Source organism: Mercenaria mercenaria, chromosome 4 (genome assembly GCF_021730395.1).
Source record: "Mercenaria mercenaria strain notata chromosome 4, MADL_Memer_1, whole genome shotgun sequence".
NCBI lineage: Eukaryota > Metazoa > Mollusca > Bivalvia > Venerida > Veneridae > Mercenaria > Mercenaria mercenaria.
This window is the reverse complement of record NC_069364.1, coordinates 84865297-84887717: the sequence shown is the minus strand read 5'-3', so window position 1 is coordinate 84887717 and position 22421 is coordinate 84865297. Positions and strand designations below refer to the sequence as shown.

The 22421-nt window shown below is 33.8% G+C and overlaps 1 protein-coding gene across 1 annotated transcript; it reads right to left on the bottom strand.

Moving 5' to 3' along the window:
• Positions 1–6265: 6265 nt before the first annotated feature.
• LOC123552339 (uncharacterized) lies at positions 6266–22053 on the bottom strand. Its single transcript, XM_045341926.2, has 7 exons — positions 21848–22053; positions 11575–11703; positions 11022–11105; positions 9464–9668; positions 8504–9311; positions 8070–8280; positions 6266–6706 (listed from the first exon to the last, which is right to left on the bottom strand). Exons 1-7 carry the CDS (start codon positions 21899–21901, stop codon positions 6494–6496), a joined length of 1704 nt encoding a protein of 567 aa, XP_045197861.2. The 5' UTR covers positions 21902–22053; the 3' UTR covers positions 6266–6493.
• Between the last annotated feature and the right edge of the window lie 368 nt (positions 22054–22421).

Sequence of the window (22421 nt, the reverse complement as noted above, 5' to 3'; positions counted from 1 at the left end):
GACAGGACAGTGATATCTAATATTCTGTTCGAGAAAATGGTCACCAACTCCAGAATGGAGTACTGTTTGTTGGTTAGAAGCAAAGATCAAGTCAATTGTAGAATTAGAAAGCTCCGTATAATGAGTAGGTTCTTGGATTAACTGTACGAGGCCATTTGTTTGCAAAGAGATGAAACTTTAAGACAAGTATTTGGATTTTGGATATTGAAGTTAAAGTCACCTGTAATAAAGATATCAGCTATCCCTGTGTCAGTAGCCATAGAAAAGGAATCTTCAATAAGGTTATTGTAGATGGTATCGGAGCCGGGTGGTCGATAAAAATTTCCAAACAGGACATGCTTGTTATTACGAAGAATCACCTCAATCCAGAGACATTCTAGTCGATTGGGTTCAAGATCAGGTCTGTGCTTGAAATGAAGATTGTTTTTCACATAAATTATAACTCCTCCATGATTGTCGAACTGTCTATCCTTTCGAATTGGCAGATGGAATGTTGGAATAGTAAGATCAGTGCTCGTAACTGATTCACTAAGCCAAGTTTCAGTAAAGGCCAAAATGTCAAAATCGGTAAGTTCAGCAGACAAGATATCAATTTTATTCTGAATACTTTGAACATTAAAGTGGATAAAAGAAAGATGATTGTGAAACATGAAGTGGGGCTTATAAAAAGCCTGTAGAAGACTCAGCTGAGGAGGCGACAGAATCTGGTCCAGGGTTTTTATGAATATCACCAGCGTTTGTGAGTAAAACATGAAGCCACGTTACCAACACACACTCGAAAAGCAAAGTCAAACTGAATTTTATAAATAAAGAATTTGATCTATAACGCAAAATATTTGCATATACCCTTCTAGTTAGAAAATGTATGAAAAGTTGAGGCGTAATGTTGCATGTAAAGCTGAATGAAAAAGATACCAACGGAGAGGATCTTGCATCACAACAATAAGCAGACAGAAGTGGGTCACTAAGGGAAAAGAAAAAGGGTTCCTGTAAATACTCAAAACACCCTAGATAATGACTTGCTTCTATTCGGGACATTTGCAAAAACACGTGCATGTTTAACCATTATCGAATGGAAGTGAAGTTAAGTGTTTGGTCAAGGAATGCCCGAACCTGACTTAGATAGTGGACACGAAAGATCACTTGTAGTATCATCGCAGGTGGATACATAGAGAAAGACAAAAGGAGGATAAGATAGAATACAATAAAATAAATAAAACAAGTGATACATAAGAGATGTTTCATATAGAAATAGGAGAGAGTGGGACGCTAATCTACAACTGAGTATGTTCGGACATTAAATAAAGGCAGTGTGCGATATTTAGTAATTAAGAAGGATTGCTTCAGAGAATATAAACCATATAAAATACTTGTAAACTCTTACGTTGTTATGTTGCATTATGTCACATTGTGTTATGCTGATGTTAATCTTAAGTTGTGTTATATTTTGTGTTGTGTTGAGTTATGTTATGTTATGTTATGTTATATTATGTTATGTTATGTTATGTTGTTATGTTATGTTATGTTAATGCTACGTTACGTTACGTTACGTTACGTTACGTTACGTTATGTTTGATGTATTATATGATTGAATGATGTTTATTGTGTTGTGTTATGTTTAGCTGTACTGTTCTGAGAAGTTCTATATTACATAATATACAACAAGGAACTATCGCCTTGATATTTACGTTACTTATCATAAATACCAGAACCACTATTCAATTACTGTCACCAACATAGGTACACGGGTGCAATGTAACACTTAATACTGGTAAATGTATATACACAAATCATAAGCAAAGACATATGTACACAAGTGCTAGGTAACACTTAATACATGAACAAATGTAGACACAAATCATAGCAAAAGCAAGATGCTACCATGGTGATACACTCTATTGATGGCAACCGTTACTAATATGTGATTGTCACCAACTTCAATATAATGCAGTTATTTAATAAACATAAAACAAAAACAATTTTTGAGTGTCAGTAATCCATTTACAAATCATGATAAAAATAAATCGGCCATATTTATATGCACATTGCTTCCATTCTGACTTAAGAAATTAAAACGCAAGTCTTACTTAAGTTTTTTTTTTTGTTCCATGCAAAACTATAATTCGTTATTAATATGTCATTTTCATTACTCAAATAAACAATACAACAAAAACAATTCATATCCCTTGAGACTGTTTTAAAGCAAGGAATCATAATATTTGGCTTGAATTTTTTTAAGTCAGTCTGAATAAAGTATTTTTGTTCTATGGAAAGCCTTAATTAATCAAGTAATAATGGTTACCGTTACTAATATGTCATTATCGTCACTTCTAAAATATAATGCGGACACTCAATAAACCTACAACAAAAACTATGGCAGTCTGTAAACCATTTACGAATCATTATAAAAAAAATTCAGCGGCCATATTTATATGCCCAATATTTCCAGAGCACATATGTATAAACATACAAATATTACACAATACATGTATTTCTAAACCATTCTAATTACTGGCGTGATACCTATTATTTATTCACAGATTCACATACTCGACACAAATTCCGTTACAATGCTTTAGTTCACAATGTGTGTGCAACTGATAGATTACACTTGGCACATTCAAGTGATGCAATAAGAGCTAGAGGATGGAAGGTTCAATCTTAAACAGTTGTCACATAAAGTGGTATCATAACAGGTAAGATTTTTTGTCTTTTAACCCTTGGCCTGCTGGCGGCAAGTGAATTTACCTTTGCAACCAGTGTAGACCAAGATCAGCCTGCACGGTCTGTACTGTTCTCCATTCAGTCAGTAAAGTTTTAGTGAAATCCCCTTCGATATATCAATAAATTATATTGCCCGAATTGAAAGATGGACCAGTCCTTTTTAGAAATTTAGCAGGCTAAAGGTTAATTGCACAGCGCTACCTATACTCTATAATTGCCAGACACTAGATACAATGTCGTTTGAGTGCATCAAACTTCGTAATGTCCATCGCTTCAGATGGCAAGATGTTTTTACTGTGTCATAGGAATATCGGTCATCAAATTTCTAATCAGGGTTGTTAGAGCCTTATACACGTGGCTGTTATGTTGTTACAATCATGTCCTATATAATTTCACACTCAAGTATATTACTTTAGATCAGATAAATCAATTGATATGAAAGATTCTACACCGAGGTTATTGTTTACCGATTGTCACCCAAAAATTATATCAACAAAGAGGGTCATTTTGTTTTTACAAGCTGACACAAAATTAGTTGAACTTGCGAAAATTGACAAATCAAGCACATAATATTTAGATATATAAACAAACATACCAAATTCTAATATGGCTAGTTTTCAAAACACTGAAGCATAAGTGTAACATTCGCTGATTTTTTGCTAGAATTGTTCCTAGATCTGGTGATTTTCTGTGGTTTATAATTAAGATAATCCTAACTGATCTGCAACAAAAATCTAAACTTTGATAATTTCCAAAGAAAAAAGCCGACATATGCTGAATAAAAACGGTTGTTTATTTTTGTCCCAAATGCAAACTACTGTTTTCCATTTTAATCTACAGACTCCGACAGAACAGTACGGTTTATGCCTAGTTTATTTTAACTCATTTGTGATGAAAGTTTTAAGCTTATTTGAACAACTCACTAGTCCGCTTCCTTGAAATAACAATACAGTCTATGGAACAAGCCAGATAAAGCACATATTCTACAAAATCTCTTTCCTTCTCACACCAAGGTGTTAATTAGGTTCTTACTGAGGGCATATGATTGCTAGCAATTAGCTTGATTATAAAGTCAGCACCACTGCAACTATACTAATTATTCTTATCTTATGTTATCACATTATTTGTACAGGCTGCCTTTCAGTGTATGTACCAATAACCACAATCAGCAAAATGAAAAAGATTAGATTTTATATATAAAAATCACGGTCAAAACTTTTTTTATATATATTATAAAATTTAAAATTATTGCAAAGTGACAAGATATAGTTTTATCATAGTCACCTTAATTTTTCAATTTGTACATTAATATTTAGTATTGAGTTTGTAAATAACTATCCTAAAGTACACCATTTTAAATCCTTTTAACTGGAGAATAATTAGAAAATACTGTAATACGCTTCGCAAAACTTATTTAGCTGTTTTCAGAATATAGCAAAATAACATCTTAGAAGATCTATTGAATATTTTATGTAGAAATAATACATAAAGACATACAAACAATAGCATTTATAGTAATACCCTGCTTTCTTTAACTGATATCATTACATTATTTCATCAAATATATATGAATGACTTAACAATTATTTACGCACATTAAATTTGAAATGCCCTTGTTCACATTTGTATTCTGTTAGTGTGTTTATCCGTGAAATAATGTTCAATATTTATAAAAGGCAACATATAGATCCGGGTGTTCAGAATTTGTAATATTTTATATGTATATATCGGTGTCATACACAGTTCACATCTCTTCCTTTTAGCAATTGAAGTAAGTTCCTATCAGAAATTCTTATCATTTTCATTTTTAAAAGAAATGTGTTACCATATATTAACTATTCATGCATTTCATGCTTAAGAATAAGTCTTTTTTATATATATGCATTAACCAATTGTTTTGTAGTAAAAATATCTTTATAAATCATTACTATAGATAAAACTTTGTTTCAATTTATTACTGTTGTTAATAATATTTTATTATCATACTAAAATGGAAAATAAAACTGTTTTTAAAAAGAAAAATGTTTAACCTTTTTTTCTTATGTATATAAAACAAATAATTTTCTATTGCAAACTCATATAAGAGAAATGTGTTTCTCCTTATCATAAGCAATCTAAAGATCATTATCTAATCATGCTTACTATCATGCTGGTTTTTCTCTGCCACAGAGGGAGATGCATGTAAGGTTACCTGGCTCAAAAAGAGCGATATTTCGGGCAAATTCGTAAGACTGAATAGTGGTGTCATATGAATAGGCATGCTCGTGACCTCAGTGAGGCTCGAACCCACAACCCCAGGGATTTTGTCTTTCTATTGTCAGACTTGAAGCATTTTAGCTCTAGTTCTCTTAAAACGCATTTCATGCTTGTAATATAACAGATGAAGACAATAAATTATATAAGTCAGACTACCATATGGTGAAAATTCAGATTTAGTGTGTTTAAATAAATACTTTATGTGATAATGAACAGTGAATTTAAAGTTGAAGTTAAAATATCACACTTTTTTCGGTACATTTGGGACAAATTTGACCATACTTTTAGCTGTGATTTTATCAGTTTTAAAGTTATGGCATTTAAACATTGCATCAGTATTAATATAGACAATTATGATGCATTTTCTGATTCATAAGTAAGTGTTCAAGAGGCAACTTATATCATTGGTAGGATGTTAAAGCAAATGTCTCATTTTTTTAAAACTATCCATATACCTTTTTATACAATGAAGACCTATCCTTGGGGGATAACGTCAACCCTATTTCCATATGTCACAGGGCTAAATATATTAGCAATCCCGGCGTAGGTTCTACTCTCTTTATTATTCCGTTACATAAAAAGCTTAAAACATATAATAACATGAAATTAACAATCATGGTAAAATAAAGATAAAATAATACAAAATTGCACAAACATTAATTCACGCGTCGGGTCAAGAAATACAAAATACAATATTAATGAACAAGAGATCTAAATATTTCTTACCACAGCGTCTGGTGAATTAACTGAGGATTATCAGATAAATTCAAAATAATTTGAATTCTACTTTAATGTTTTCCCATCTTACTCGTAAGAGAAGAAAGACTGCACTGAGGGCCGAAGGATTTTGGCTGTGAAATGTGCAAAGAGGATAAAAGAACAGACCAATGTATATCTTTCTCTCATTTTATCTTTCATTCAAACAAGACGATTGGACAAACATGACAAGTGTTCACAAAACTGCACGGACAAACACATGGATGAATTGCCTCGGAAACTTCCGTTAATATCCGTGATATTACGTATATTACCGAGAAGCCCCGATTCAATTGAATAGCAGACGATACAACATAATAAAAACCTGACGGACACTATCGGAAATTTGGCGCATGCGCGAGGGTTAAGTATCATTTTCCCGCTCTGGAAAAGACTTAATGCACGGCGCAAGTTACTATTAAAGATGAAACAGTCTATAAAAATTACGACCCGTGACACATACTTAAAAAGTCATTTTAATAAAGAAATGATCTTGTTCGTCGTTATTTCTAACAAAAGTAAAACAATATTCTTCTGGTACCTTTATTTCTGTATTAATTTACAAAACTGAGAACTTACAGAATACCATTACAGAAATTAAACAATGTGTATTCTACGTCACTAATTTGTACTCTACGTCACTATCACATGAGACAGTGGGTGAAAAGTGTCTTCGCATACAAGCAAAGGATTATGTCAAATGTCTCCTATCCCTCCAGCAAGATCGTTTCAACATTTTGCTACACAAACCGGTTTCCTAAGCTACTTGCAGATCTTTCACACGTTGGTAAAAGTCCCAGTTATTTTCTTTTTCGGCCGGGAAAACATTGATTTTACGGCTAACTTCAAATGCTCCGTTCGGGCCTCCCTGACTCGCCATACAATACACTGTGTGTATGTCGGGATCATCTACAGGCGAGATGGTTAAGGTCACCCGAGACGTGTACTTATTTGGGTCTGATCTCCAAACCTGAAAATACAAATGCAAACAGATCTATTTGTTGTATACATATATGTTTATAAACAAATGAAAAATTTGTAATAATCGTATCTGAATTATACAGTTAAATAAACTGTATATTGTGTATCGGTAGTCGGTTGGTTTCGAATAGAAATATTTATGATACGTGTTGATATAATTGTTGTTACCTTTCATTGTAGATAGATACAGCATGTATAAGTCAAAAGGTTACGGAATACAGTTCGTGCCACTTTAATTCTCGCCTAAACAACACGCGACATGCCTTGTCCCAAAACACATGCGATATTTAACAATCCACGCGGGGTTTTTAGGGCGATAATTATCGTCTTGATTTTCGCATGTCTTTTAATTCTCGCATCGGGAAATTAAAAGTCCGCTTAAATAATGACACAAAGCTGCGAGAATTAGTAAAACCTCGCGTTGCCGCATTGTCGCCCGGTGTTTGGGGTTATTTCCTACTATAGCACCGTGGATGCAAATTTCTGTTGCATAGTTAAAAAGGGCAGGGACTGTCATTAGAAATTTGTTTCGGTGTATTGATACATAATACACATGAAGGTTTATATCGATTAATTGTCCAGAAATTTTATCCCAAGCGACAGTGCGACAATGCGAGGTTTTACTAATTCTCGCAACTATGTATCATTATTTAAGCGGAATTTCAATTTCCCGATTCGAGAATTAAGAAAGACATGCGAAAATTAAGACGATAATTATCGCTCTAAAAAGCTCGCGAGGATTGTTAAATCTCGCATGTATATATGATTTAGGTCAAGGCGACAATCGCATTGTCGCGTGTCGGTGAGGCAAGAACTAAAGTGGCACGAACAGGATTCCGTAAAAAGTTTTTCATTTTGCAACCAGTTTTAGATGCTTAAATGACATAAAGTTATACTTCAAAACTTGATTCATAGGCATTCAGCAGAACTTTTGTATTGCATTTGCCTAGCAAACCTCTACATAAATCGTTCCGCGACCGAAACTATTTGCAGAAAGGTTTAACTGTAATAAAAAAACGTTTACAACTGCATATTTCATGAACAGTTCAGAACACCATTTTGTTGACAGATTGCTTATTACAAATACAAGCGCTTTTCAGTTATCAATCAGATTACTGTTTTGTCAAGGTATGAGGAAATATTTAAAACAAAAATAACAAGAAATAGTTTCCCGTAATTGCATTATGTATATCAGTAAGGGTTGCGTCACTTTATTAAAATTTCTCTTCGTAAGGATTGTGAAATAATTCCCATAAAGTATTTTTGTACAGGTCACGAAAAACAATGTGATATGGATATAAATTTACATAACATTATGCTTATACATAAATGGACTTGTTGAAATCACAAACCTTATACATTCCTGTTTTGATAAGATCGGGACCGTATTCATCATATAAGCGAAGGGACAGCTCTGGTTTCGGTTTTCCCCTTGCCTTACAAGATATAACAACTATCTTGCTGGCGTTTTTCGACACTCCGGTCTTGGTTTCATCAAACACTGCTGGATTAAGAACGACAACTTCTGTTGGCGTATCTATTGTCTGGTTACCATTTGTTGCCCTTTAAGAAATTAACACAGTTGCAAATTATACACGAAGTAGTTTGTTATAGTTGGCGTTCATATGCCAGGTCAATTTATTTCCAACCAACCATTACTAGGAAGTCAATCTATAATACATTTTGAATCCGTTGCATTAAAATTATACTTACAGTGAAAGTCAATTATTATCAAGATCAGAAAACTTTTCCCTCATTTCAAATGGCAGAAATAGAAGTTACTTACCTGCAAACATAACGGCCCTCTGTCCTTCTTGGTTGCTTGGCTGACATTGTTAGTACTTTCATGTTCATGTAGCTGTCTAAAATGACAGTTTCCGTTGGAATTTCCTTTGTTTTACCGCCATTAACAATTTGTAGGATTGTTACATTAGGTCGAGGGTTTCCCATCGCTGCGCATATCATACTCTGTGTTGGAGGGAAAATAATTGTTTTTCTTGAGAGTGGAAATATACCTAATGTGTTGTTAGGTACAACGTCCTTGGCATCTGGCGCATATATCTTAATGAAAGGTCCGTAGTACAGTTCTTCAACCATTCCTGTCATTGACTCGCGATATGGCATGCGTACTGTTAGTATTCCGCCATACTGCACGTACGGGTATCTGAGGGTTATATCCATATTTGATGTTTTATCAGTCCGGCGTGACATACTTAGACCCAGACCCTCTGAATTGAAGTTCATTATTTCAAATATTGCTGGTGGACCAGCACTTGTGTTTAGACCTGTAAAGAAGACCTCCACAAAAGCAAGTTCATTGAAGTCTCGGGTATTTTTATTTACGATAGCTGTGATATTCAAATCTGAATCCAGAGGTGCCATGTAACTGCTGTTGACCTGAAGTAGACCTGCAGTGGGTGCTGTGACGTTTTGTTGTTGCGGCTTTTCGATTTCTGTCAGATTGAATCGCACATTAACGGATTCTTCATCATTGTATAAACGGAAGAACATCTGACGCATAGATCGCAGCTGGTCAACATTAACGGTGGAGGTATATAATTTGCTTGCGGGTATAGTCTGTGTTCTTGTACCAGCTGAAATAGAATTAACAAAATATGCAACCCATAACTATATGAACAACTTAGTACAGCCGCAAATCGTATCAGAAATACAGGTCGTGATTGGATGCATGTATGTATGTATGTATGTATGTAATCATGTGTGCAATGCAAAGAATGAAACATACTTGTTCTCCACATTCCGCCATTTGTTCTCAGGCCGATCCATTCTGTTGTGTGGTCAGGTGTGGCAGCATATATGATCGTGATAGTAGTAGGGTCTGAACTGACCCCTTCTGATCTTATCGACATCACTTGAAGGGGCAATGCTGGCTGATAAGGTAAACTTGGTTTTTTCACTGATTTATTGTTTACTGTGTATGGTTTATTCACCTGAAATATTAAAATGACAATCAAATTAAGCAAATTATACTAAGTGCATAGTGGATTTTATCCGTAACCGCTTCATAGCTGATGCTATTTGCTATTTGCCATACTTCAGGCCAACACGAAATTTAGTGCGGATAAAGTCAAAACCAAAAAAAGAAATGTGAAAATTTCTTTCTGATGTCATGAAATAAAACAATAATGAGCCGCACCATGAGAAAACCAACATAGTGCGTTTGCGACCAGCATGGAATCAGACCAGCCTGCGCATCCGCGCAGTCTGGTCAAGATCCATGTTGTTTGCTAACAGTTTCTCTAACTGCAATAGGTTTTGAAAGCGAACGACATGGATTCTGACCAGACTGCGCGGATGCACTAACGCACTATGTTGGTTTTCTCATGGCGCGGCTCAGATTAGTTTTTAACGGTTTGCTGGTGTATAATATTTAGTTTTTAGTGTTGATCGGCAAACTATTCTGTATGTATAAACTATACTAAATGGAATGATATCAAGCTGAAGACACAAAAAACGGAATACCAAAGTAGACAATCGGCAGTGGCATTAAGAGCCTTTAAATCAAAATGATCTTTCATGTTCACATTTGCGTTTTTCATACACTCCAAAGCAAAAATAGCTGGTGTTCATATATGAATGACGTTCCTTGCTACAAAGACAAGTGTTACATTTTGACAAATTTGACAAACATGACAAAAACCGTAAAACCAGCTGTCTACCTTAAACTTTATTCGTGACTAGTATGATATAAAGTAAAGAAAAAAGGCCATTTATTCAGTATAATGTTGTCACTTTAACGCCTATCATTTTAGTTTTACTATGCTGTTTATTTTGTAATATTTACGTCATTTCAAATTTGCAATTTGATATCAGAACTCTTTATTAGTGTTTATGATTATTCATACTTCCTATAGCAAATTATTGTGTTCGTATATTTTCAAATTAAGAGCAAACTCCACAAAGGCGCATAGCCCACAAACACATGGCCCACAAACGTTAACGGCAAATAATTTACCATCGGTCAGCTAGACCTGTAATGTATAGTTTTGTTTCAAAGGGATAAATTTTCTATTTGTAACGTTGAAACGCTTGTCATGACTCTGAATATCTACAGTTTGAAGCATATGTCAAAATAAAAATTTGTAAAAGGACCTGTAGGCATTAGTCACTCTTACTTGCGTAAAGTTTCAGGGTGAGGACTCGCATATTCATATTACCTGCATCCGTTTCTCATATATCAGACTAACTAGTAGACGCTCTTCGGCTTGCCTTTTCCATGGGTCTATTTGGTATCATAATTTTTGCCTAGGTTCATAAGAGAGTGAGGACCCAGGTTTACTTACATTTGAGTTGTTGATTTGGGGACCATTACAGTCACATGTTGACATTGTGAGGGCCTTACACATCTGTTGCATTCCGAACCATACCTAAATGAATAGATCAAAGGAAAAGAACTAAATGATATTCATATGAATAGTTTTAGCCTAACTTTGATTATGATTTCTAATATGTCATGTATTAATCACATTTTACAAACTGTGTGATCCGCCTCATTCTGTATGTACTTTTTAACTGTATATGTGTATTTCGTTTCAAAATTACACATAACATTTTTAATGTTATTTCAATCTAAACCTGGTAAGTCATCCAGTTTGGTTTTTGTCATCGTCTTGTTGCTGGGTTCGAATTTTGACTCCGGCTAAAGTATGTGGTATTTGTTCAGTGCGGCGAAAGCAAAACGTTTTCCTCGATTACAGTCGATGTTGATTAATTGATTAAAAACTTCTACAGGCATTGTATCGGACATAGTATTGATCATAATGATATGTTATTAACATTATTATATATATATATATATATATATATATATATATATATATATATATATATTATTACCTGTTGTAATCTGTTGTTCTGTAACACAAGTCTCCTGTTTTGTTCCAGTACAGTTTTGAGCATCATTCTCAGCTCTTGTTCTTTACCCCCAGTTGGATCCACCTTCTTCGGCTGAGCAATGACATAGCCCTTCAAGTTGAAAGAGATGATATATTAAGTTTAGATGTACATCTTTATTATATACCTACGAAATTTCTGTCTGGATTACAACCTGTATTTCACTTAAAATTGAATATAAACACCATCGATACGGAAAACTTTTAAATGGTGCGTCTACTTGTTTTAGTTGCAACGTTCCATGCACCAAATGTTTACGATTTGAAGCGAGTGTTCAGCATTTTGGCTGATATAACAGTAGAAATAGGCAAATGTATATAACAGAGGATCATTAAAGCAGTGCCTTGATCTGTAATGATGTATTCGGCTCTCATGGATTTTGACAGACCGGATCCATCCAGACTTGGCAAAATCCACTCGAGCAGGATATAATTCAAGGTTCTGTTATATTAAATATTTCATCTAAATCAATGCTCCTATTTCTTGCTAAGATGGCATCACAGGGCCGGTAGATTGATTCTAATCTCAATCATTTGAAATTTTAGAACGTCCGAGCATAATTATACGTGTGTTTCCTGGAGAAGTAATATTTAACAAGCAAACCCAATAAGTATAAGTCTACACGTCTCCGAACATATATAGAATAATAACATCTCAAATAAAATCAAATGATAGTCCATTTGTATGAAAACACAATCAAACACCACTTGATTTTCAACAGCTAAGACAGTTTAGAAAACGGACATGCATTTGCTCATTCAACCAAGGGCATAAGCATGAATATAAGTTTTGTTTAAGGTCACCTAAACACTATACATGTACCAGAGTTCAATATTTAATAAATAATTTTACATAGTATCACTTTTGTTGAAACATTGAATCAATTATTATTTTTTATCGTTGTGCATTTATTGTCCTTAGGAAATATCAATGCTGTGCAATTTATTTCGGAATTTTACTAGGGCATATTAATACGTTCTGTCAAATATTAAGGAAATGTGACTGGTGCACGATGGAAGATAGATTACCGCTTGTTCAATATGCATAATACCTATTTACCGAGCTCAGCATTTTAGGTGAGAAATGCGCGATTGAAATGAGTCAGTATGACCATTGTTCTTATAGTATACCTAGGGGTAGGTAACATTTACAGTGACATTTTCTTTCTGGTCTGGTGCCAGTGCAGCTACTCCACAGTTTTATTTAAAACATTGGACTGCTTTTAAATCATGGTGCATCTACAAATGTAAAATGCCGAGTGTTTTCTGATATTTAAGCGAACTTCCAATATGACTAGCAGTGCATAAATCACCACAGCATTACTATGTTAACGTCACGTCGACGTGATATGTAGCGCCATGTAGGCATCTAGAAATAACGCTTTCAAATTTGATCCAATAATTTAACTTAATAACATGTTTAAAACGAAATGTCACATTTCACAACGTTCTTGATTAATTTACCCACATACTAAGCTGGTTATTCGCTTTGCAGAATAATTCGTCCTCATTTTCGCCCAAATTGAACTCTTCCGCAAGATGCATTACCATTTCCGGTCCTGGTGTGTATAAACAAAGGAGCGTGACGACCTACCATTAGGCACCATGCATACGCGAAGAAACAGTACTATCATATTGATCAAATTTTTACAAAAAAAAACATATTAGAATCGAAATAACTTAGTGTTAAAACACTGCTTTGCTATAAATTATTTCTTAATTCTATTATAAGTTTTGGTGTAATACATGTATCAATAATGTGTTTTATCTTACGATTCAACCAATGAGTAAATGTTCATAAACTTTTTATAATATATGTTGTTCCTTTTACAAAAGTTTGACTTAATTAATTGTTAAACTTAAACGAAAAACATATTGAATCGGTTTCTGTGAAAATTGGAGAAGAGAACATTAAACCATCTGAATGTGTAAGGAAACTTGGTGCTTTTCTAGACTCCAAAATGAGCATGGAAAAACATATTAACTCAGTTTGTAGATCAGGATAAGGACAGCTACGTCAAATAGGCCACATTAGAAAATATCTAAATACAGATGCTACAAAATCGCTAGTACATTCACCCGTCACTTCACGCCTTTATTATTGCAATGCTCTCTTGTATGGTGTTCCGAAGGCCTTGCTGAACAGACTATAAGGATCTTACATGCCTGCCTGTGTAAGACGGGGGTTTCCCTACCCGAGGGACAGTGTGGAATGGAAAACCGAGCGTTAGCGAGGTGTTTTATCCATGCTGTCCCGAGGGTAGGGAAAACAGTTGTCTTACACAGGCAGACATGTAGATCATTTTTCTTGTCTATCATGTTCAAAATAGATCGTGGAGACAAATAGGTTTTTGGTATTTCCCGACATTATTTATAAAGTTTATGATACAATGGTACCAGTACTATGTGACGTCACCTTAGTGCACGCTATTTTAGACAAGTTTTTTCCCTAGAGAAAGACAGGAATATCTATCCTCAGCGCGTGCTCGGATAAATGTATACTTCCCCGCCAGGTAGGCAAGAATTCAGAATCTTCAGAACACTGCAGCTCGAATCATAACGAGAATATCGCGTTATGATCACATTACACCGGTATTTAAAGAAATGCATTGGATACCAGTTACTCACAGAGTGGACTTTAAGATTCTAGTTCACACATACAAAGCATTGCATGACAATCACCGATCTATGTTAAAGACTTTCTAGAACTCTATCAGCCAGCAAGAAATTTGAGATCCAAGAACAACTCAAAATAACTAGTTGTTCCAAAAAGCAAAACTGTGAGGTACGGTGTTCGTAGTTTTTCATCAGCTGCACCGAAGTTATGGAATGCTTTTCCGGCTACCATTAGGGACGCTAAAAGCTTGGATGTTTTCAAAAGATCATTAACAACACATTTTTTCTTCAAGGTCTATTGAAACTAACTTTGCACTGGAAAACAAGTTGTTATATGCCTTTGCAATGGAAGTATTTACTGTTGTTTTTTGTTCTTTAAAATATCTAGTACAATTTCAATGTAGAGTAAAACCTGATTCAGGCTAAATACCTTTTATTATTGATATATTGTTTGTGTTGTATTGTGTGTCCATATCATTCTGTGATATGTAGTTTGTACAGCGCTTTTGAACGTTTATTTTAGAGGTAAAGAGCGCTATAAAATCTGGTAAATAATAATAATAATAATAATAAACTTACTGTAAAACAAACAAAATGTTCTTGTCTTATTACCGGTTTTCCAAGTCAATGCTTTTCCAGTCTTGCCAAAGCGTACCGCACCTTTTACGTACGTTACTATAAATATTGCATTGTTATTTTAGTTTTTCACTTGTAAACCTGTCATAAAGATAATTTTTAAAAAAGGAAAATGTTTTACTCTATAGAATTATCCATGTAAAATCTTGATCTAAGCAAAATGATTTTAGAGATAGATCCTAAAATTTTCAAAGATAGAAATACATTAAATCAAGTCTAGAAATTGATTTTTAAGACCTACAAATAACCAGAAATGATTAAAAAAATTATGATAGTTTTAATTATATCAGTAACAGACGTTTTAATATTTACTTTAAAGTTGTGATCCGCAAAGAAAGACAACTCTTGCCTTAGGACAGTACTTACAAGCAGAAGCACCTATTAGTTGACTTCCCTTGCAATTATACAAATGAAAACGGTTTTAGACACAATATAAGGACATAGGATAGGATAGAATAGGACAGGACAAGATAAGATTTATCTAAAGTCGGCAAGATACCAAACAAGTACAACATAAGCTAATGTGAGCTTTTGAACCGACTACAAAATGTCACGATAGCAGGTTTTGTAAGATTAATAAAGGTGCAGTTATATTGATCTCTATTTCCTATGGCTACAAAATGTTGGTGAATATGTACGTAAGTCCTACAAAGTTAGTAATTGATATATAATACCCTTTACAAATCTTCTACGAAAACGTAACAGGTATACTTGATAATACCTTAAAACATATAAAAAATATTGTTAAATTTCTGTCAGATTTGGAACTTTATCCTGTTTAAGTGTTTTTTTCTTATTTTGTTTTTCAATAAATTCGAATCATGCAAGGGTATAGTTTTATCCCTTTTATGATTTATCCTCATTTTTAAAGCAATCACGATTCTATTACGAAACTATGACCTTTCTATTATAATTGTCTTCTATTCAAAGAACTCATCTGATATCGAAGTGAATACACATTTTCAAAAGGATTTAGTAACCAGTTTTTATGTTTTCTTTGTGATGTCATGCATGGGCGTAAAGTTTTTGCGATAATTGTCACACGAAAGCGTAAAATTGTCTAGCATGATGTCTTGTTGCGTATTCAATATTCTATTATACTTCATTTTGACTGCCAGTTGTTAGATATTGTTATTACTTAATTTTACTGGTCTATTTTCAGCCAAAAGCACAGTCATTGTTTGCTTTTTAATGCAGATGCAGGGCAACTCGGTAACGACGTTCATGTATTTAATATACTTGAACAAGTATTCTTTTTTCTGAAACCGGTATAAAATAACTTTGTGAAATGTGCGCATTAAATATTCTTTCTACTTTTTGCGGAAATAATGATAATGATTTTCACGTTGGTTTTCGTGGAACAGCATATCGTCAGCAGTCAGTCTCAATTCACAAAGGATGTTAAAGTAACGTTTTGTTAGGTGGCCATTTATTCCCTATGCACGTACTGTTATATAGTTACTCGAATCTACATTAGTATATGAGCCGTGCCATGAGAAAACCAACATAGTGGGTATGCGACCAGCATGGATCCAGACCAGCCTGCGCATCCGCGCAGTCTGGTCAGGATCCATGCTGTTCGCTAACGGTTTCTCTAATTGTAATAGGCTTTGAAAGCGAACAGCATGGATCCTGACCAGACTGCGCGGATGCGCAGGCTGGTCTGGATCCTTGCTGGTCGCATACCCACTATGTTGGTTTTCTCATGGCACGGCTCATATATTTTCTGCGTACAGCGAGTTGGTCTGACACATAAGATTAATCGGCGGGGCATTCAAATAGGAAAAACATTAATTAACCCAAAATAGATGCAAACGTGGTTTGGAAATATGTGTAAATTTGTTTTGACATATTTATGTAAATTAATGAAACAATGAATAATGTAGTGCAGCTTTGCATTTCATTTCCATTTGTTTGTTGTATTCACTAAGTGTGTTACCTCTTCATTGAACTAAGCAAGATGGTCCTTCAACGTTTCTTTTTACTCTTTTTTTTATTCGAGCAACTGCAAATGTATTAGCAAGCTGAGAACCAGATGTTGAACTATATAAACCCAAAGAAAAACTTTTTAATGAATTTATTGTTTACTTTTCTGCGAAAATGGTCGATGGTATACCACTTATACTACTTCATAGATTGTTGAACATTATTAAAATAAACGGACCACTGATTATCTTGTACATAAAGCTGACATGTTCTGCATATTATATCACACAATATCTTGAAAGTGAATCGCTTATATTTGACCAGGCTGAGTATAGAAATGCCAATGGTTGCCTAGAGTTCTATAGTTTATTGTTACCGACAAACTGATTTCTAAAGAAGAATCACTCTAACTTGAACAAAATATATCAATACCAGTATATAGACTATAACTACAAGAAACAGAATATTTCTTATTACGATATAATGTGTGTACACGCATTTCATGATTTTGTTATCTTGACCAGTGCCTGCTAGATTACGTCAATAACCATACACAATAAATAAAGTAAATTTTGTATATGTTTTGATTGAACGAGTTGTTACATATTTTCGCGTCTCTACAAATTATCAGATAATGTATTTTTCAAAAAAAATCGATATTCTATTCTGTGTCCATTTCTTAACTGGTAACAGTTTAGTAAAATTAATATGGGTAAGCAATCGAAGCCAAGTACAATTGAAAAGTTATTACATTCCTACTAATTAGATAAGCTGACTAGACATTTTTATCATGTATTTTTCCTGGCATTTCCTTTGTCATTTGTTTTAATATATTTACAGTCTTTTTGACATTTAGTCATGCGCGTATAAAATTTTATAATAATTAAATTAATCTTGGTTGTCGGTGATAACACATTTTGCTTTATTTATGAAGTAAAGTATGTAAATATGTTAATAGCTACACTTTCTGACCATAAATATGTTAAGTTTTCTGCACAAAAATGAAATATGTTCCCTCTGTTTTCAAATAAACCTCTTTTAGTCGTTGTATTTTAGTACAGTGCAACTGATTAACGCAATTTTCTTGCATGGTTTCATGCAGTACATCATCAGGAAGCGTTAGCAATATTGACTAAAACAAGTACTAATCTTGCTTTTTTATGTGAAATAATGTGATGGTGTCAAGCGGTTGAGGTCAAAATTTACCATGTAATAAAGATATAAATTTGTCAATTCTTCTTTCTATATACTTCTAAAAAGCTTAAGAGTCATGCCTGTTATCATGTGCATATGCGGTCTTCCTCCAACAACTAGTGAGTCGCCATCTGACCCAATGTGTGCCGTGATGACTTTGATTAAACTCAAAATTTGCCGTTGTTTTCTGTTAACTTCTCGCATTCAAACATCTCAAGATTCACAGCAGTGTGTGGTTTGATTTGATTACGAGTTTAATGACAGGGACATTCAAATTGCAATAATTTTCCATGTTACGAGGATCGTTTAGCGCTTATATAACTAATTAAAATAGAATTAGGGAGATGATATCTATAACAATAGTCTGCGAGCCAGTAAATTATGTAGACCACTTTTAAAAGCGTTAGTCACAAAATGATATTTGAGCCGCGCCATGAGAAAACCAACATAGTTCATTTGCGACCAGCATGGATCCAGACCAGCCTGCGCATCCGCGCAGTCTGGTCAGGATCCATGCTGTTCGCTAACGGTTTCTCTAATTGCAATAGGCTTTGAAAGCGAACAGCATGGGTCCTGACCAGAATGCTCAGGCTGGTCTGGATCCATGCTGGTCGCAAATGCACTATGTTGGTTTTCAAATGGCGCGGCTCATTTAAAAACGAAATTTAGTTGCAATCGATATGATACACATTAAAATGTTTACTGAAACAATTCTATTTTATAGTTTTCGATATCTTGTATCAACTGCTGTCTGTTAAAAGTAATGTTGATCTGTGGGTCTCTTTGAAATATTTAACTGCTGATGCTGTGGCAGCAAGTTTACAAGAATAGTTAGCATGACAGTGACTATTCTTGCTTTCCTTTTTCATATTATGTATGTAACTTGTTAATATATATCAACACTTTATACGATTGCTAAATCACTTACTCTATTCAAATATGTAATTGTGTGTTTCATTCAAATTGAATAAATAGAGGATATTTGTTTGTTTTGAGTGAATATGGAATATATCTCACTGAGAAGTGAGAAAATTTCAAATATTTTCACGAGCGCGTAGCGCGAGTGAAAATGTGAACATTTTCTCACTTCGAGGTGAGATATATTCCATATTCACTCACAAGAAACAAATTTTCTTTTTATTTTATGTTCAATTACGGTGAGTTGTGCATTTTGCAACAATTTTTAATCTCAGCGCGGGAAACAGACGCGCGTAAACAGACATGACGTCAGACGTGTTGTGACTTTATAAAGACGCACACAACATAAAGTTCCATTTTATTTTATTTTTGCTGCATAACGTTATGAAATTCTCATTAAGTAAAATGATTTGAATCGAGAAATATACTATAAAGAACAAAGTGCGACTACAATTTCCATCCTGTTTTAAGCTAATAATTTAAAATTCATACACAATGTATGAGGGGGCGGAGCTATATCTCTCACAGTGTGAAAATATAGATTTCATATTTTCACAGTGTGAGTGATGAGATATGAAAATATTTAACTGATAGAATACAGTATTTCATTAGTTAGCATAAAATAAACATTCTATATGTCTGAACACTCAACCTGATGTTCTCCCCCCATTTATATATAATAGTTATGTTATGAAAACAATTAATTGCGAATAATACCACAAACGCAAAGATACAAGCAATGTATCATAAGATAAGTTTACAAACTGATGTAAATAAAAGTAATACTTGTTGTTCTTAATGTCGTTTCCATAGTCTTATTTGTGAAAAAAATAACTTATATGATTTTTTACAAATTATTAGGTAGTCCCGTGATCACCATTTCCAGAGACTAGAAATCAGAAATCATTTAAGTGATATGTTTTTAAGTAAAATAACATAAAAGTAGAGATATCGATATAGTATCGAAATAATTGCACAAATACCTATACAGCCTTTGTTTTTCATATTCTTAACTATCATACAGACTGCTGTGGCAATTCAGAAGTGGATGCGAGAACGTACTAAACCATTACAAGGTTCAGCTGAAGCAATTGGCTTGAAAGATAATAATATTTCTAATCTTCCTTATCATAATTAACTACCGGAGTTCAAACCAGAAGCTGATAACATTCTACATTTACTTTACGACTTATTAAGGCAACTTCCGGTTGGGATACAGTTCTAGTTGGCACACTGTGATCATCATCTTTATATTACTGTATATATTCTGTTACGTGATGTTATAACATATTGTAGTATAATATTATATTAATAATATTATATATGTGTGCTGATGTACAAGTGCAATAAAGTATCTTTTCTCTTCTGTGCTTGAACGCCTACAAGAGTTATCTAACAATTCTTCAGTTAATACAAAGCGATTTTTTTAGAACAAAAATGCAAAAGAAAGGTATTTTTGGGGTAATTCGAAGGGCATATTAATCAATATTTCAGCCTTTTCTTACTATGTTAAAACATGTTAAAACATGGTACTATCTTTGATATGGGTGTGTAAAAACCAAATTATTATGTTAAAATTTAACGAGCATTTTGAAAGGTTATAACTTATCATTGTTTGTTGGTTACCGGGCAACGTATCATGATCTGCTTATTTCGTTTTTGCAAAGTTTTGGGCATTACTTACAGATCAACAGATTCTCTATCGAACAATCATTAACCCGATAAGGAATATATCTGGGTTTTTTGTTGGGTTTGTCGTCGCACCGACACATTTATAGGTTATATGGGGATTTTCCTGGTTTAATGTGGAGGAAAACCCCAGGCGCCCCTCCCAACGTGCATTATTTCATCACGTACGGGCACCTGGGTAGAACCGCCTAAATTCAGTAAACCAGCTGGTGAAGAATTCAACGCCCCGAGTGTAGCTAGAACCCAACATCGGTGAGGGACAAGTGATTCGAAGTCAGCGACCTTAACCACTCAACCACGGAGGCCCCTCGGAATATATCTGGACAGGTCAGTATGTGAGAAGAATTTGTCTCGGATTTTCGAAGCAACCCGTCTGCTAAAGTTTTTCCGCTACAGTTTCGAGCCTACTTTATAATGCATGCTCTCTGACTGTGTTTGGGGTGCTCTGTTTAAAACTACTCTTACCTCTTTTTTAATATTCTAAAATAGTGTATACATTTGTACATTTACCCTTTAAAATTTGGCTGAACTTGACATTAATTTGACGTTATGACAACTTTGTCCTCTGAATTACTCATAGTTACGTTTGTAAGAAATTTGCACTTGAATTTTTATCAGATTTTGGTTTTGCTTATTTGAGTAAACGTTCTAGCAGGCTATTTTAGTGTTATACAATAATTGACCATGCCTTTGATTTGGTTTTCATTGCATTTGTTATGAATTTAACTAACAGTTTGTTTTGGAATGATGTTTTTATTTGAAGTTAGATAGTGTGTTTGTCCCATCTACATTATGTATCTTGACATGTATATAAATAATAGCAATAAAACATGGTAAACTCAAAATCTTAACGGAAGTGTATTTTGACAGTTTATACGAATAATCGTATTAACTTTATTACCATTCTGCTTTACAACTTCAGTTATGACATGTTTTCATTTCTCATCATGCCCTTCATTGTAAATACATGAATGGGAAGAAAAATGGGTTTAAACAGAACTTTCAAGTTTGATAAAATCTTTAGTTAGACTTTAACTGTCAGTAGACGAAATCTGTATTCGTTTAAGAAGTTAATTTTGATAATGGTGATCAATTCGATGAAAAATATATTGTTTTAAACGAAATTTAAATAAAATGATATAATTATAGTATACTTGTCTATTCCCCATGATGCTCAACAACCATGTTACAATAAATAAAACAGTAATTTATAGTAAAGCAATTTTATATAAACTTACCTTAAAAATATGTAGAACAAACACTATGTTCAAAGCCACTTTTAAAAGTTCCATATTTGTTAATTAAAAAGTAATTCGAAGGTTAATAGAAATAAATTTGTCAGAACGGAACCTCCGCAAAACCCACTAAAACCTAGACATAGTGACTTCCATGAACTCGCACGCACTGGTAAAGTAGGAGAGCGTAACTACTACATTATACTGAGCAATGCTCGTCAACATTTATAATTACGGCTGTAGTAATATAATAAGACAATAGTCAATGGGAAAATAACCAAATAATATATATATAATAAAGTGTTCTGGTTGATATATTCAATGTCTTTTTGACATGCTAACCTTGTCACCGTCGCCGCAAAATGACAAAACGATTGTCAAAATGTAATGTAGAAAAAAAAAACCTGAAATGACTATTATAGCAGTGCTATTTCGGTGATAAATTTGAATTAATGTGCTTTATATCGATAGACAACATGCATTGAACGCTATACGTTTTCGTTCAGATCTAATCGCCAATAACATCTTCTTTTTTGATGAATAAAGCCTCAAAATGTTTTTGTTAAATGAGCCGCAC